This window comes from Meleagris gallopavo, chromosome Z (assembly GCF_000146605.3).
Source record: "Meleagris gallopavo isolate NT-WF06-2002-E0010 breed Aviagen turkey brand Nicholas breeding stock chromosome Z, Turkey_5.1, whole genome shotgun sequence".
NCBI classification, from domain to species: Eukaryota; Metazoa; Chordata; class Aves; order Galliformes; family Phasianidae; genus Meleagris; species Meleagris gallopavo.
In genome coordinates, this window is record NC_015041.2 from 21,153,044 (window position 1) to 21,169,835 (window position 16,792).

The 16,792-nt window shown below is 35.5% G+C and overlaps 1 protein-coding gene across 1 annotated transcript in view; it reads left to right on the forward strand.

Annotated features, from left to right (window-relative positions):
• Window positions 1-193: 193 nt before the first annotated feature.
• LOC104914958 (arylsulfatase B) overlaps window positions 194-16,792 on the forward strand; it is a 39,718-nt gene continuing 23,119 nt past the window's right edge. Inside the window, exons 1-3 of the mRNA XM_019610425.2 lie at window positions 194-400; window positions 2,889-3,079; window positions 4,035-4,242. Coding sequence (XP_019465970.1) covers window positions 325-400; window positions 2,889-3,079; window positions 4,035-4,242 — 475 coding nt within the window. The 5' untranslated portion in view covers window positions 194-324. The remainder of the gene's footprint in view (window positions 401-2,888; window positions 3,080-4,034; window positions 4,243-16,792) is intronic.

Sequence of the window (16,792 nt, forward strand, 5' to 3'; positions counted from 1 at the left end):
TAATTGCACTTTTCTGCTTGATTTCTGCTTGAAAAGATCCTCTTCTTAAAACCAACAATGCTATTCATTGTTTTCCTCGATATCCTCCATCTTTGGGTTCCTGAACGTCCTCAGTTCTACGTCACTGAAAACAGGCCATAAAAACTGATGCTAGCCTGCTGTATAGTATTTATTATTTTGCATTGTAAGTAATCTTTCTTCTTTCCTTTCTAGATCCACACGGGTTTACAACATCAAATAATTTGGCCGTGCCAGCCCAGCTGTCTACCGCTTGATGAGAAACTCCTCCCAGAGCTGCTTAAAGATGCAGGATATGTTACTCACATGGTGGGGAAGTGGCATTTAGGGATGTACAGGAAGGAATGCCTTCCAACCCGCAGAGGATTTGATACTTACTTTGGTAATGGGTAGATTTAATCTGTACAGTAAATATGGTGTTAAAAATGATGCAAGAGTGTTCGATTCTTCTAAGGACAGATTTACTGCTAGTGCATAAGTAAATGAATGTTTGTGGAAGCTTATCTGCAAAGTGTAACTGTTTAAAATGCATTGGTGTATTAAATGTATGTCCAAGCCTCACAATTTATTGAAGAAAATGCCATAATTATTGAGTCCCTCTAAAGGAAGTGTTTATTTTTAAAGAACTGCAGTTAAGTGTGTTCCATGATGATTAAAAGACTTAGGGTGTAGTGACTGGTTTCATTTTCTAGCAGTATCTCTAAACTGAACATTTTGGGTTAGATCAAACAGTAGACATATTTTGTTCTGAAAATAATATTATATTTACAGTAAGCTGATACCTTTAAAAGGGAGATAAGTAGGCATCACACCATACTGTCTTCATAGTTTGTGAATAGAATATCACCAATTTTCTACTTCCTCTGGAAAGGAATGTAGTGCAAGAACCTTCATGAAACAGAATGTTACAGGAATTGCAAAGATAAGAAATCAGTCACCTAGATTTAAAACAATCAAACAAACAAAAAGCCAGAATTGGATTGTCCAATTTCTAACTATGTACTACATATTTTTCCTCTTAGAAAGTTTCTTTTCCAAGTATTAATTAGATGTTTCATAGCTTTGCACAAATATTCTTGGTGTTATTTGGATGGGGCTATCACTAATGCACCCCGTGTCACCTGATACTGAATACAAAGTTGTTAACATCCACTAGAATGGATTTTAAAAACTTTCATGAAAAATTCAAAACACATCATCTTGAAAATAACTTTGTCACTATTAATTGCTACTGCCCAGTTTTACAGTTGGAAATTACGATAAACTTAATCTATGCTTTTTGAAGTCCACACTCTTCTAATGCTAGTTACCCAAATTAGGAGCCTGGTTGTGCTATATTCCCTTGTAGATACTGATGATTCAAATTGAAAATGGTAGGAAGAACAGTTCCTTTAGTTTAGAACAGTTTTGTCTCTTGACTCTTAAGAGAGTTTGAGACTATGGCTTCACAAATGAATGAAGCTATAAATAGAGATCACAATATGATGGATTGTTGCTTGAATGTTTGTGCCTTTTCCCACTTTGGCCTTCTGCTCCAATCTCTCCTATGAGCTTGTGTTCTTTTTGACAGCACAGATGTAGATACAGGCTTACACTCATTGTAAATCTCACCCTAGGAATGAGCAGGATTTAATACTGGGCCAGTGTTGTCTCTAAGTATGCTCATTGGGTGCCCAGCATGACACTAAGGGAATTCTTTTTCAGTGAATGTGGTGTTTTGATACCCAACTATGTTCATTTAATTCCACGAGGAATTCCATGATTGCAGTTAGAGGCTTTTCATTCTGCAGCAAGAGTCTTGATAGTGTCTCCCCCAGTGGACACTCAAAATAGAAAAATGAAATTTTTAGTTTGAATAAATTGAGGGAGGCACACAAAATCACTATTTATGCTTTGAAAGAAAAACCTTTTTTTGACCTAAAAATATAGGGAGTGTTTTGTACTTTAATATATCTTTCTTCTTTCTGTACTTGTCTTTTCTTGCATGACTAATAATACTTGAAACTGCTGAATAAGATTCAGAGTTCTTCCATTTTGAAGTTTTATCCTCAACTTTAGTTTGGTTTTGCAGAACTTCAGAATGTAATTTTGCAGATTTTGCCTTTTTTTTTCCCTAGGGTATTGAAATATACATCTGAAATCTAATTCTAAAAGCAATAATTATGAGATTTGAATGATCTTAAAGAGTTTTGTTTCTGATCTATAAAAAGTAAAGCACTCAGTGCTTAACAGTATAGTTCTTGGTGGGAGCAAATCTGTACATCTAGATTTTTTTGTCTTTTGGTTATCTTCAAATTGTAATATCTCCTTTTCACCAGTAGGGGGCAGTAGTGGATAAAAAATGTCTGTATAGTTGAAGAAACACATCATTTTTGGGTGTTTTTAAATAAATATAAGAAAAAAATCACCAAATAACAACTGAAAAGGCACACAAACAAACAAAAAACCCATGAAAAACAAGTGCTAAGATAAAGTAGTCCAAACTTTGTAATAGAGAGAAAAGTCTTACATGAAAAAGTATCCAAATTTGTACCAGATATAAATCCGTAGAATTACTGGGATAAGTCACTTATTCACTAACAGTGTATTGGTTTATAACTTGTATCAAAGATTTAAACGTAAATGTCACTGAACTGCCTTCAGATGATTTTCTGTGCAGTGAAATTACTGTCTGTAGTAATGATAAAAAGTCTGTCTGTTAAGTGTTGAGCTATTTAGTCCTATCATGAGCTGTCACTGCAGATTATTAAAAGTTGGATGAGTTTCTCATCTCTAAAGCTCTAAAGTTTTGACATTTTTATTTGGCTCTTTTTCCCATGTATCTGCTTTTGTGATGTTATATGGGCCTCTTTACTTGTCATCCTTTCTAGGTTATCTTCTGGGAAGTGAGGATTATTATTCTCATGATCACTGTGTGTTCATCAAAGCAAAGAATGTAACACGCTGTGCTCTGGACTTCCGTGATGGAGAAGAAGTCGCAACTGGGTTTAAAAACATGTACTCCACAAATTTATTTACAGAAAGAGCTGTAGACCTTATAGCCAATCATAAAACTGAGAAGGTACAGTCAGCAGTTCTTACTCGCACTAAAGAATATTTATTAAAATATATATATATATATATTAATGCAGAGGTTGTATCTAGGCTTTTTAGAAGGTTACGCAGAGAACAGCTAAATGTGAGAAGTAGCACTGATAAAACTCATCTTTTTTCCCTGTCTAAATGAATTTGGTTTGCACAGCCGTAGCCTACTACTCTTCTCCATTTTATTTGTAATAATAGGAGCAGTGAATTTATAAAAATGTTCTAGCATATTGCTCTTCTAAAAAGAGAGTAGAAAGCTTAGTGGAAGAATTTTCAGAGAAAAAACTCATAACTGTGTTATGAAAAGAAGGTACAGTTGATGTTTTCTCACGCCTTTAGATAAGTCTTTTACCAAAGGTCCTCTTAATTTACTTAGCATGAATTTAAATCCTGCATTCAGATCATTTATAAAAACACTGAAGAGAACTGGCCCCAAAAAATGGAACTCAACAGTATCCCCTTAGTGACTGGCTGCTAGCCTGCTCTAACCTCATTTACTGCAATCCTTGAGTATGACCCATCAGGCAGTTATTTATCCATCATATTGTGTTTTTGGCTGCCTGCATGCTGGACATTTTATCCAGAAGGGTACTGTGAGAAACAGTATTGAAAGCTTTGCTGAACTCCGGAATGACCAGGTCTACTGACTTCCACTGGTCAAAAAAGATTGATAACCTTGTCATAAAAGGAAATTAAATCAGTTAAACACGACCATCCTCTTGTGAACCTGCGTTGGCTATAACTAAAGGCTGTATTGTCTTTCAAGGTTATTTTGGTAGCTCCAAGAATAGTGTTCTCTGTGATTTTACCAAACACTAAAATTAGAAGTCTAGAATAAATTCCTGTGCATGTTATTGAATTAAAGCTTTTTTTTTTTTTTGCATGTAGTGCTTTGTGTTAAACTAATTTACATTCTCTCCTTTCCACCCCAGCCCCTTTTTCTCTACCTTGCTTTTCAGTCTGTCCATGAACCTCTTGAGGTTTCTGAAGAGTACATGAAACCATATTCCTCCATTAAAGATGAAAAGAGGCGCCATTACGCTGGAATGGTGTCTCTTTTGGATGAAGCTGTAGGAAATCTTACTGATGCTCTGAAAAAATACGGTCTTTGGAATAACACTGTTCTTGTTTTCTCTACTGGTAAGTTCATTTGATTATATACTTTCAGTAATATCTTTGATATAGTGCTGATACAATGTCTAACAAGCTGAGTGCAGAGACATCTGGCCTTTGTATTGTTCCTCAATGTCATTTGTAATTACAGAAGATGGATGAAGGAGGAAACTCAAACTGTAAGGAAAGATCTCTTCTCTCTTATGGCTTTTTTATATATGACTAAAACGGTTCTCAAGAATTATCAGTAAAAATGGAGGATGCTCCTATTGGAGTAAAAACAGTGTTATACAGAGTAGTGCAATAAAATTGGAAGCATTTTTCTTGCCACTGATGTCACTGAGTATCTATCAGAACTGAATCCTTACTGTGAGTAACCTACCAAATTCGTATGTCCTGAGCAGTAGGTGGCTTTCTGGTCAGTCTATAAATTGTTACAGTTGCAGAAGGCACAAACTGTCAGTTGGCAAGCACTTTGACACAAGAACTCATTTTTCCTCTTACTTTTATGTAACATGATTTTTGCACGTTTCTAGCTTAAAATATTTCACTGGCATGTTGCATCTGAGAAGCAGAGGTCTGTTAATTTAGGCAAATGCAAATAATAGATTATAAAGCAATTTTCTTTGTTTACAAACTAGGAATGAAATGGAACCTTTCTGAAATACAGCTGCTTGGCTGGATTTCAGGGAAATAGATATTCTTGTTTGGTTGGCAGTGGGAAGCTGCCTGTTAAAAATCAGTCGTTTGCCCATGCTTGACACATCAGGGCTGTCAAAATGCATTTTATGTGGACATGCTGAGGAGAAAAAAAAACAAAACCAAAACAATCAACCAACAGCCCCCAGAAAGCAAACCTCAAAGCAGAACTCATATTTTGATAAAAATGCAATGATTTATTTTGAGTTTATCAGCTGCTTTGGAATTTCAATTAAAGTCCAAGCCTTTTTCCCTTGTGATGTTGCATTTGTGTCCAGGTTTTGTCTCTAACAGGATTTGATAACTTTTCTGTGCCTGTTTCCGTTTACAACGTTTTCATAGTTAGAACTGAAAGTAAGCAAAGCCATATGGAAAATGATACCAATACTTATTCCATGTGGAAAAAATCCAGTCTTTGTTCATGGGGTCCTGGTAGAATTTTTTCAGCAATGTTTTTTCAGTACATTGTGGAATAAAACTAACAACATCTGAGCTGGAAATCCAGAGTATTTTGGAACTAAAGGGACAAATTTGTTTTTTATTTATAGGATGCTTTTTTCCAAATAATCACAGTATACCCTGCTTTTAACAGTAGTTATTTTACAATCAGTTGCATGTACTTTTCAAAGAAACTCAGGCAGGAGAATCTAGTATCTCTTATCTAATGAGACTTGCTTGACTTCAGTGAAGTTTTAAACTGCCAGGAGTGGAATTTAGAGATTCAAATGCAAGGAAATTGGGCCTAGGTCAAGGAAATCACAGGACAGTGATACATTTTTTCCAGTGTTCTCTCTTTAGTTCACACAACTGTTCCTTATAGGCATAAAATGTTGCATACATTAAAGACTCAGTTTTCAAAAAAATCAAATGTTGAAACCATTATCTGCTTTTTAAAAAGTGAGAAATCCATTCAACTTTTTCATATTCTGTCTATTGCTTTTGCAGCTGGTGTCTTTTAAAATGGTCATTAGAAAGTGGTTGAAATGAAACCTAAGAGGGTCTGCAGCTGGGTGTCTTATGCAGAGAACTGTGCTATGTAAGATCTCTTTGCAAGTTCTTGTTTTCTATTATATTAGTGTGTATATATATAGTTATAATATAGATATACGCCTAAATGGTATTACCTAAATTAATGAGCGTGCAAGTTTGGTGTGCAGCATGGCTTGAGAGGATTTATGGGTTTTTTTGTTGTTTTTTGTTGAAAAATCAGTGCTCTTGTATGTTTGGGCTTTTGATCTTTCTAGACTTGTTTGGTACTTTCCTTGTAATGAAAGTATGCCTTCCCACACATGTCTCAGTTGTTTTACTCTGCCTTTTGCTGCTTACTTAATGCTGTGTTTAGATTACTCTTCACCCTTATTTTTCCCTTTTTTTACCTGGTTTTATTCTAGCATACTTAAACATTTTCTTCAGCTCTGTAGGGCCCGATAAGTGCTCTGAACCTGTAGGCCTTGTTTCATATGACTAAAGAGACACATTTTCATATATAACTAGGAGTTATCTTCAAAATAATTCTTCCTACGTTCTGAAGTTAAGAATCAGTAAGGTTAATTTAGAAATTTAAATGAAGGCTACAAGGAGGAGTCTAGGGAATGATAAATAGTATTCATAATTTTATTGGGCTGTGGTTGCATTTCTTCTCAGCATAGTTGTTAAAGATACAGGACAATAAAGACACCCTCAGTTTTCTTAAAAACTCGTAGTTCAGTAAGTGTAGTTTTAGAAAACAATAGAGAAAAAAGAAGTGAAGCCTCTAGTTTTGCAGTAGGTTTTACTTTACTATTTACTATTCCTTTCTTCAGTTACAGCCATAATTGACATTTTGATGTTTGTGCCTCACTGTTTTGAAATTCACACAAACAATGTAGAAAATGCAGTGATCATTTGCTGCTGTTTGCTATACCACTTAGCATTGAAACAAACGTGTCTTCGTGTCGATTCTTTCACTGTTCACTATCAAACAAACCAGAACTTTTTAGTGAACACTCAAATAATCTAAAACATGATATGATCTTTGCTCTCATAGTGGATTTCCTTTTGTTAAAATCTTTAGTGTTTTTTCCTATTTGTATAATGTAATGGCTCAATCAAGATTCACTTGAAAACATGCCAGCTGGCAAATGGAACTACTGCACATTTTACAAGGGCTTTGCAAATTGTATAGAACTCCGGTTTCTCTTTAGAGGAAATGGATATACTGGGCCAAGAATGAAGTCATCTGATGATCAGTAGTCTCACCACCTCTCAATATATCATGTACATCAACACTGCAGGTCTTTTTTACAAATATACTAGCAATTTTGGGAGGTAGATAAGGAAAAAAAGGATAGTACGTGGTATTACATTTATGTATCAAGTAGCAGAGACGAACAACTTCTTGACTGCTTCAATGTAAAATAGAATTTGCTTTGCGCATTTTGTACTGCATATGCAAATAATTTACACTGATAAAACCAGTGGTGAAAATAAAGTCCTTATTTATTTAAGCAAAAGAGATAAAAATGAATGCAGCAATGTCTTGAGTGTCCATGGCTTTTTATCCATTTGAAACACAAAAAACAGCATACAGTTTATTTTTCTTTTTAGAAAATGTAAGAGAGTGTAACTACTGCTTTCCTGAAGAGGATCTTGATTTAAATACCCAAAGGTCATAATAAGCATTCTAGTTGTATAAATTTAGCTCAGTACTATTAACACTGGTTTAGAAGCCCAAGTTTTGCTTCAAATGTAGACCTATATTTGAGGTAAGAGGTGGAGATTTGCTGTCTACCGCATGTGTTTAAAGTTCTTACAAAATGCAACAAGTTATTTGAGTGGACACTTGCCAACATCAGAAAATGCAAATGAGACTTCTGTTTTCAGTTCTATATTAGAGGTGATATCCATTGTCTTATTTCAGCTTCTTGGTATTCTAAACTATTTTGAAGCAATACGCCATAACACCCTCTCTTCCCGTATGCCTGACCGTTCTTAAAAGTGGATTAGCACTGTAGTGTCTCTTTGTTGCCATTTGAGGGCTTCGAACGGTAAAATATGTAGAGCATTCCTCTTCAATCCAGGGCTTCCATTGCTAAGAGGAAACTACATAAATCCTCTTAATGATGAAGGATGTGACAGTGATGACTGTTTTCATTCCAGAATATGTTTTCTTTTTTATCATTTTAGAATTATGATTAATAGAAGCACAACTTCTCTTGGACATACTTATTAATGTTTATACAGCCTCTCTTACACACTCATGTACTTTTCCCTAGAAATTTATATTATCTTTATTAAAGAATTCGTCTTACTCTTTTTTGTTTTATTTTACCTTAAGCATATCATTTCATTTTATTTTGTTTTAAGCATATTTTGGCTTTTGTCTGATAAAATGTTGTGTATTTTCCTTCTTCTTTGTTACAAAACAGGGATCTGACTTTTACTGGACTTCTAAAATCTTTTTTATATCTTCCTTATGTCTTTGGTCTTGAGTGAACTTCCATTTATTCTCTTTTGTAGGTAAGGAACTTCATGGAGACTTTCAGTTTTAAATTGTCTAAAGCAGCTGGAGGACAAATTGATTGGAAAAGTTATTATCTGACTGTATTGTTAGATGTGCTATCAGACAGAATTTTTAGTATACCTCCTCAGTTATAGCAGGTTTATTGAGTAACAGGTTAATCAGTCCTGTCAGGAAACTCTGACAAGTTCAGTGTACTGTTATCAAAGAAAGTGCCAGAGCATCTGCATTATTTACATATGTATCTAAGTTGCAAGCCCTTTCAATGAAGACATTTGAGTTTGTATATTTGAAATTTCTACTTTTGTCTTGACTGTTTAAGTTTGTTATTCTACAAGCAAAAGGTGCATCATACCACTGCACTTGCACTAATTGCAGGTATTGCTGGTGAGTGAGAAATAATGGAGGGTGAAGAATGGTTTGGGTTGGAAGGACCTTTAAGATCACCTAGTTCCAACCCCCTGTTACAGGGAGGGACACGTTCCTCTAGACTAGGTTGCTCAAAGCCCCATCCAGCCTGGCCTTTAGCACCTCCAGGGAGGGTCATTCTCAACCTGCCTGGGCAACCACCCTCAAAACAAAGAATTTCTTCTTAATAGCTAGTCTAAATCTACCCTCTTCCATTTTAAAACCATTTCCCCTCATCCTCTCACTACATGTCCATATAAGAAGTCCCTCCCCAGATTTCCTGTAGGCTCCCTTCAGAATCTGGAAGGCCACTATAAGGTCACCTCAGAGCTTTCTCTTCTCCAGGATGAAGAGCCCCAGCTCTCTCATTCTGTCTCTGTAGTGGAGGTGCTTCAGCCCGCTGGTCATCTTTTCTGGACCAACAACAGCTCTATGTCCTTCTTGTGTTGGGGGCTCCAGAACTGGACACAGTGTTCCTGGTGGGATCTCACGAAAGCAGAGTAAAGGGGCAGAATCACCTTCCTCGACCTGCTGGTCACACTTCTCTCGATGTAAACCAGGATATGGTTGGCCTTCTGGGCTGCAAGCACATGTTGCTGGCGTATGTTTGTTGTTTCATGTTCCAGTACTGGCTTTCTATTTTTATTTTTTCTTTCCAATTTTCCCCAGTAAAGTATGGATAACATTCAAATTAATGCCAAAAGATACAGATAGTTGTAATGAAACATCTAGACTACCTTGTAATTATGTTATGAAAAGCAGAAATGTTATCTTATGAAGGAAATTAATTTCAAAATGAAATCTGAGAAAATATTGATACTCAAGAAATATAGTGTCTTTCTTTTTTTCCTATTCTAAAATCCTGTGAAAACCTGAAATGTTTTGTAGGAAATATTTGTCCTTGATTTCTTATAGCATTAAGTCCCATCACCCTTCCCTACATTCTCTCTTGCAAAACTTAGCATTCTGAAATTGAATTACTGAGCAGAGGGTAACCTCATGGCAGAAATACTTCTTTTTAGGCTGTGTTTAAAATTTCTGCGTAGCCAGAATCTGGTATTTTTCTTCCTGCTTTAAGGAAATGCCAGTTCTTAAAGTGAAGTTCACTTGTAAATGAACTCAGAAATTGTTGATTATCAGCGTTGAGAGCTGTCCATTTTTGGTTAAAGCTCTAACTTAACCATGCTAATAGTTATCCTAGCAATTTTTTTTTTCTCAGACTGAGGGTAGTAATGAATGTTGAAAACAACTAATTTTACATGTTAATGGTATTTAATAATTTCACACCACTGTTAAAAATTTGCGTTAGAGTATAATTCCTATACAACTATACTGGTTTACTCTCCATGACCGACTTATTTACTGCAGACATATGAGAAGTTTTTCAATTATTCACATTGGTTTTAGGTTAAAATTTGCCTTTGTAGTTCTCTTGTGTTTAATGATGGTGTATGCTAGTCTTGACCTGACAGAGCAGAGTCTGTAACTGAGACCTGTTTAGTTACTGAAGCAGCTTATAGGAAAATGATTGCTTGAAACTGTCTCCACTGGTATTGTTCCTATTGCTAAAACTGTACTAGGGTGTAAAGAGGATTAAAAAAAAAAAAGAACAGAATTAAAAAGGACATTGTATATGCAGCTGTTGGAACGCCGTGTTTGTAACTGTTGGAATCTTTGTATAAAATTCATTTTTTCCATGAGATCAATTCCTCTCTTCCTCTCTTCCTCTCTTCCTCTCTTCCTCTCTTCCTCTCTTTCTCTCTTTCTTCCTCCTTTGTTAGAAGAGTCAGGAGAATAAACAGACAATTCTGTTAAGCTGAAAAAAAAAAAAGTGTTGATTTAATTTATCTGAATACTACTCTGTAAAAACATGGTACTCTGATGCAGGAGGAGTATTATGTTCTCTTGATGGAAAATGAAAGCCCTATGGGTGCACTTAAATCTTGATGAAAATTACATGAGCAGAATTTTTTAGGAGAAGGTGTGGTTTTCTGTTTCCTCTGTGCCTCTAACAGAAAGGCTTTCATAGTTCTTCTGTGATACACACTCAAAAATCTGTATTAAATACTACAGATATAATAGTGAATCAGCTGTTTGAAGACTTTAAGTAGCTTTTCTCCTGCTTGTGTTGAACCTGTAAGGCTGCTCTCTCCATTGAGCATATACAGCATCATAATGAAGTATACAACGGGTGTCTTTTCGTCTGCAAATCTTAACTAAATGAAAGCCAGTTGTTTCACTGAAAATGCGTGTTTCCTGCTAGCCATCAGAGGAGTGTGTTTGCATTTTTGTCACACTTTTAGCACAGCTCAAAAATGAAGCAACAAATAGATCTTTCAGATGCAATATGGAGAAGTAGGAAAGAACTTGAGTTCAAATTAAGGGCAAAGTTATTCTCTAATTCATGCTTTGAGTAGCTTATCCACAGTGTAGATCTCTGCTCTGTATGCTGTACTCTCTCTCTCTCTCTCTTTCTCTGTCTCTCTCCCTCTTTTTAAACAAAACCTCAATGGGAGTTCCATACTTGGACCATGTACAGAATAAGCAGCATTCATGCTGTGAAGATCAGAGGGGAGAAATTCTCTCCAAATGTGATCTTTTACCACTGCTATTGACAGTCCTTTCTGTTTAACTCTGAGTCACAATCATAAGCTTCAGTCATATAAAGGAAGGGCTCTGAAGCCCTGTTCTGTGACCTAGACTTTCAGTAAGAATGTGGGAGGTCAAAAATAATATGCATTCACAGAGCTATGCATTGAAGCTGTCTAGTGCTTGCTCTAGACAAGTGTCTGGCACTAGTAAATGCTATTTAATTCCCCTTTGCCTATACAGAATTCACCCTCAGAACTGGGAAGGAAAAAAAGAAAAAAAAACACAGACCAAAACCCAACAACAACAAAGTGTCTGCTTATATTCTTGATACTGGCGGCTGATGGAAGTGTTACATCCAAAATTTGTGTACAATGATTCTGTACACAATGGACAAAAGCAAGAAAGTTATGGGGAAGTTGACTTTTTTCCATCCTTTGCTTTTATCTCAGTTTTGTTTATCTTTGTCTAAGCTTGTGTGCATACTGGATGTTACGCATTTTACTTATGTTTAAAATATTTTAATATTTAAAATAAAAAATATTTAAAAATTTTAAAATATTTGCAAACTTCAGAAAGTTGCTTCGTAGAAACGTAGTGCAAAGCACTCCATTGACACACACTGTTTTCAGTGGTATTGAGACTACCATTGTTAGACTGGCTTCTTAAAGTTTATAAGCTAAGTATAAAATAACTTCACAGTTAACTTTTAATAGACTTTCCAGTTCTGCTTCATTGTGGATGGACCCTTACACTGGCCTCCATATGGTAGTGATTAGGTATAAGAGCATGATTGCACATAAAGCCTCAGTCCTACAGGGGAGCACTCAATATATAGCTTGTAACAAATGCGTACAAAACCAAACTGTGGATGAACGAGATATGCCATATTATTCCTGCCATCTTTTTATATACTGTTTGCTTTCATTAATATCTAATTGTTGTGGATTAAAAGAACCTAAATAGTCTCTTGTATTCAAGGTTGAATTGCATTTGGCTATTAGAATACAATAATGTCAGATAGAAAAATCAACAATTCGATAGTGCAAAAAATACAGAATTAAGCAAAAGAGATGACAGAGCAGCATCTTCAGTACTCCTATGTGGTGGTTGTTTTGGATAGTTAATGATGTGTCCCAAGTGCACCTTGTTATGTAGTTCATGCTCTGTTAAGATGATTGTGCTTCCTGGCTGATGGCAGCAAAGTAGCCATCACATTAGATCCTTGAGATGCAGGATTAGAAGACAAGTCTGTTCTTGCTATTTATGATTCATTGTAAAGTCTCCTAAGGCAGAAGCACAAGAAGAAAAGAAGAAAGGCCTTCAAAATGTGCCAGTTTCTATTCCTTTCCAAGCTTTCCTCATGCTTAGTTTTTGCACAATGGAAATGCATTATAAACTTGAGAGACGGAAGGAGTTTAGTCTGTACTTATTTAATAAGATCCGGTGAATATGGCAATCTCTGATTGTTCTGCCTGTTTTGGGTAAGCAAGTAGTGAAATGTCTTTCACTTTGTATAGGGACTGTATCTTGGAAAAAAATTGGGTAAATAACCCTTTTTGATTTTCCTCATGACTTTTCATAACCTTACGTATTCCTTGTGCTCTAAGCTGTTTTATAATATGGCTATGAATTTACAAATACATTAGATAATATTAAATCATCAGATACTACTAAAGATACTAAATATTAAAATATAACCAAATGTATGCCTTTTTCAAATCAACTAGTCTCTTATCTATGTAGGTCACTCCAGATGTAATGCCTTCTATTTATGGGGGCTGCTCTGAAGGTAGTGCCACCTATTTTATTACGTTGGACCACAGCAAGCTCTTGCTTTTGTGGACCAATATAGGAACTAAAGGAAAATTGACCACTGATTTATAGAAACAGCATACAATATTGTCTAGTCTGGTTTAAACGTTTGGAAGAAGCTGCAGATGTTGTAAAATGGCCTTAGTATTACCAGGAAAAAAAAAAAACAAACCTCAAATCTATGCTGAGTTGTTCTGAATCTGTGTTCTTTCTTTGCATTTTCTTTTCATACTTTTATGTTCACAAGCATGCTATGGCTTGGCTAGTACATCTGCTTTTTATACTTTTGAATATTTCAGAATTAAAATATACTCCAAATAAATGCATGAAAGCTAAACTACAGAAAAAAAAAATAAATTAGAGGTTCCATATGAAAGCTCAGCGCAACTATCTTTTGTATTTTTTTTTCACTTTCACTTTCCATCATTCTGTTTTGCCCCTGTTCATTGTAGGGGATTTGGTCTAGATAACTTTTAAGGGTGCCTTCCAACTCTAAGGATTCTATGATTCTATGTTATTTCTATGTATTTAACATAATAGATCTGTATCTGGGGAAGATTTCACTTTAGCAAGTGTTAAAACAGTAAGATTTTTTCTCTCTGCTTTAATTCATAAGTAAGTATAACCAGCAGAACTTACTTAGAATATTTGAATTTAGAAATGTTGAGTGCCTGGGAATTTGTACATTTTATAGATTTCAAGTTTAAAAAAAAATAAAGGACATAAATAGTAGTTTTTCCAGATCACTCCTGTTCTGTAATCAGATATCATATCAGCTAAAATTGACTTCAAAAATGGATAAAAAGTTTAGTATCCTAGTTCTGTGCTCTTTCCTTTCAATTTTCTTCATCAACCATTTCTCTAATAGATGTTTAGAAGGAATTAAGTTTTTGGTGCCATGAAATACAAATTGCTTTCTCAGGGGACTTTGTAAAGACTCTCCCCTTGGTGACTGCAAGAATTTGCACTTTTCTTTGAAGCACTTGTTGCTGCTGAAATTTTTTTTTCTGGCCCAGGTGGTTTCATCTGAATAACATTTCAAATTGATTACTCAATTGGGTGGAAGAGAAGGTTTGATTCGGTAATACAGTAAAACTTTGACTTCTGTCCTGCCAAAAGATATAGACTGTTGTATGGGGCTGCTGAATCACGGCCTGAACCTTTGATTGATCACCTGAGGCGAGCAATGAGTCAGCCACGGGAGCACAGGTGAAGGCAAATCACCTGTTCTGCAGGAAGGGGTGCAGCCTGGCTCCACCTCTCCTAGACCCATTTAAGAGCTGACTGCCAGTATGGAAGGATCTCTCTGGAGATCCGCTCCATCAGGAGTTCATCTTGTGAGCCCAGGACAGGGTGAATGACTTTCTCTCATTTCCTGCAATATAAATTATATTAGCCAAGCTCCTGGAGATATATATGTATATATACACCATCTGTATTTCTATTGACTATATACCATCTGTATATCCATTGATTAAACAACTGTGAAATAAATTACCGTGTTTATCTAGCAAGATAGGATAAAAAAATTTAAAGTGTGCAAATCTCTATTCTGTTTTGTGTCTTTTTTTGCCTAGAATAAGTAATTCTCATAATTCAAGACCCCGGCTTTTACAGGCTGGGAGTGTTGTTGCAAGAATAAGAATCATTGCATAGGTAAAATGCACAGTAGGCTTTGGAAGAAAAGCTGTTACTTTTAAGTCCTCTATCTTGAAGCGAATGAAAGAAATCGGATATAGATAGCAAAAAAAAACATTAATGTGCAGAAGGAAAGATGAGCTTTAATTTTAAGAGCTGGAAAGGAGACCATGGATATACTTATGAAAATGTGATCTAGTGAATACACTCTGAAGTGAGGATCAATAAAAGAAACTAAGTAATAGTAGGAGTTCTTAAGGATGATAAAATAAGAGAAAAAATAAGGTAGGAAACATACACTCCCTGCTCACTCTCTCACTGACTCAGTCTTTCTATCACCTCTTCAAAATGCTGGTGGAAGAAGACATCACTCTTGATACTCCTCTGGATTATTGACAGGATGGCAGTGAATATAGCGGCCGTGAAGAGCAGGTGCAGAGAGGATGCTGTAGCACAGATGAAGAGGTCAATTTGTACCATGATGAAATAATCTGGTATAAGGAAACAAAATTTTTGTGACTGTGAAATGATGAAAGATGAGTGTCAAAAGCAGAACATTAACCCTTCCAACTGTAGGATAGAGATGAAGCCTAAGTGGACTCTGAGGTTATGCAGAAAAAAGCCCTACAAAATGCTAAGGAAATCTTGTAGTGTCTATTTTCATGGAAAAAAAGGTAAGAAAAGTAGATAAATTAAACAACTGCTGAATGAAAAAAAGTGTTTCTGGCATCTCCTGGCAACCTGTAGGATTTAGACAGATGAAAAAAGATTATTGCAAGAAGTTGTATAGGTAGATCATAGTGTTGTTCATCTCCTGTGCATGCAGAAGAGAATGGTTTTTGTTTGTTTGTTTGTTTGCTTGTTTTTAATGAAACAGTGTTGGAAACATAAGGGGCATGTTTAATGTTGGGAAATAAAATCTATAAGATAGTGAAGGGTAGCATATGGAAAGTATCTGTCCTTCTTCATTGCTAATAAAGTTGAACTAGGAGAGCGTTTTGAACTACCTGTGAACGTTAGTCCTGGGTATTAAGATTTGGCCATGGATACATGTATCAGACAGTGTATACATGTGATATAAAACTGGCTTGGAGACTCCTTGCTGCAATGTCTGTTGTATGTTCTTAGCTCTTCATGCTAAAGTTTGAAATAATAATCTCATTTTTCCCTCCTTTCATGAGGACTTTTCTTTATATTTCTTTTTTTTTTCAGCTCACTCTTAATCTTTGTTCTGTTTCTGATGTACATTCCTACTAATGTTCTTCGTACTATTTGCAATTTTTTGCATCTCTGGGTGTCTTCGTATGTCTCACATGACTGGAATATGTCTCTTACTAGTATTGTAATATTTCTTCATCTTGAAATATCTCTTTAAGCAGGAAGAAACACCCACACTGACTATATGAACTTTCAGCACTGCAGCCATGTAGAATGTTGCCTGTGCTTGTTTTGAGATGTGACCTCTAATTGCATTTTCTCATGTTAATACATATAGCCAGTGCTTTGTGTACACTGAAGTGAACTGACCCTGAATTCTCATTAACATTCTAGAGTTGCTTGAACTTAGTTGAGAAGAAGCAGGAGCAGCAATTTCACTTGTTTTACAGCAAATGGCTTCAAGCAAAAGTAATAATGAAGCAACTGCAGTATGTGCTTTTCCTTATAAACCTCTTATATTAGATGCAATCTACATGTTTAAGCTATGCAAAAGATTATTATTGATCATACGCAGAGTACTGCATGTATCGGATTACTGCACTGCTTCTAATAAGTTGCAGGGGAATATTTTAATAAATTGGCAGTGAATGAGTTGAAATAAATTGACATCTGCAAAATTTAATGATAGTTTTAATAATTGTTCAGTCTGCTTTTGTTTGCACTACAGCACCGTAACACATTTTGAAATCAAATAAGCATTTGTTGTAAGTG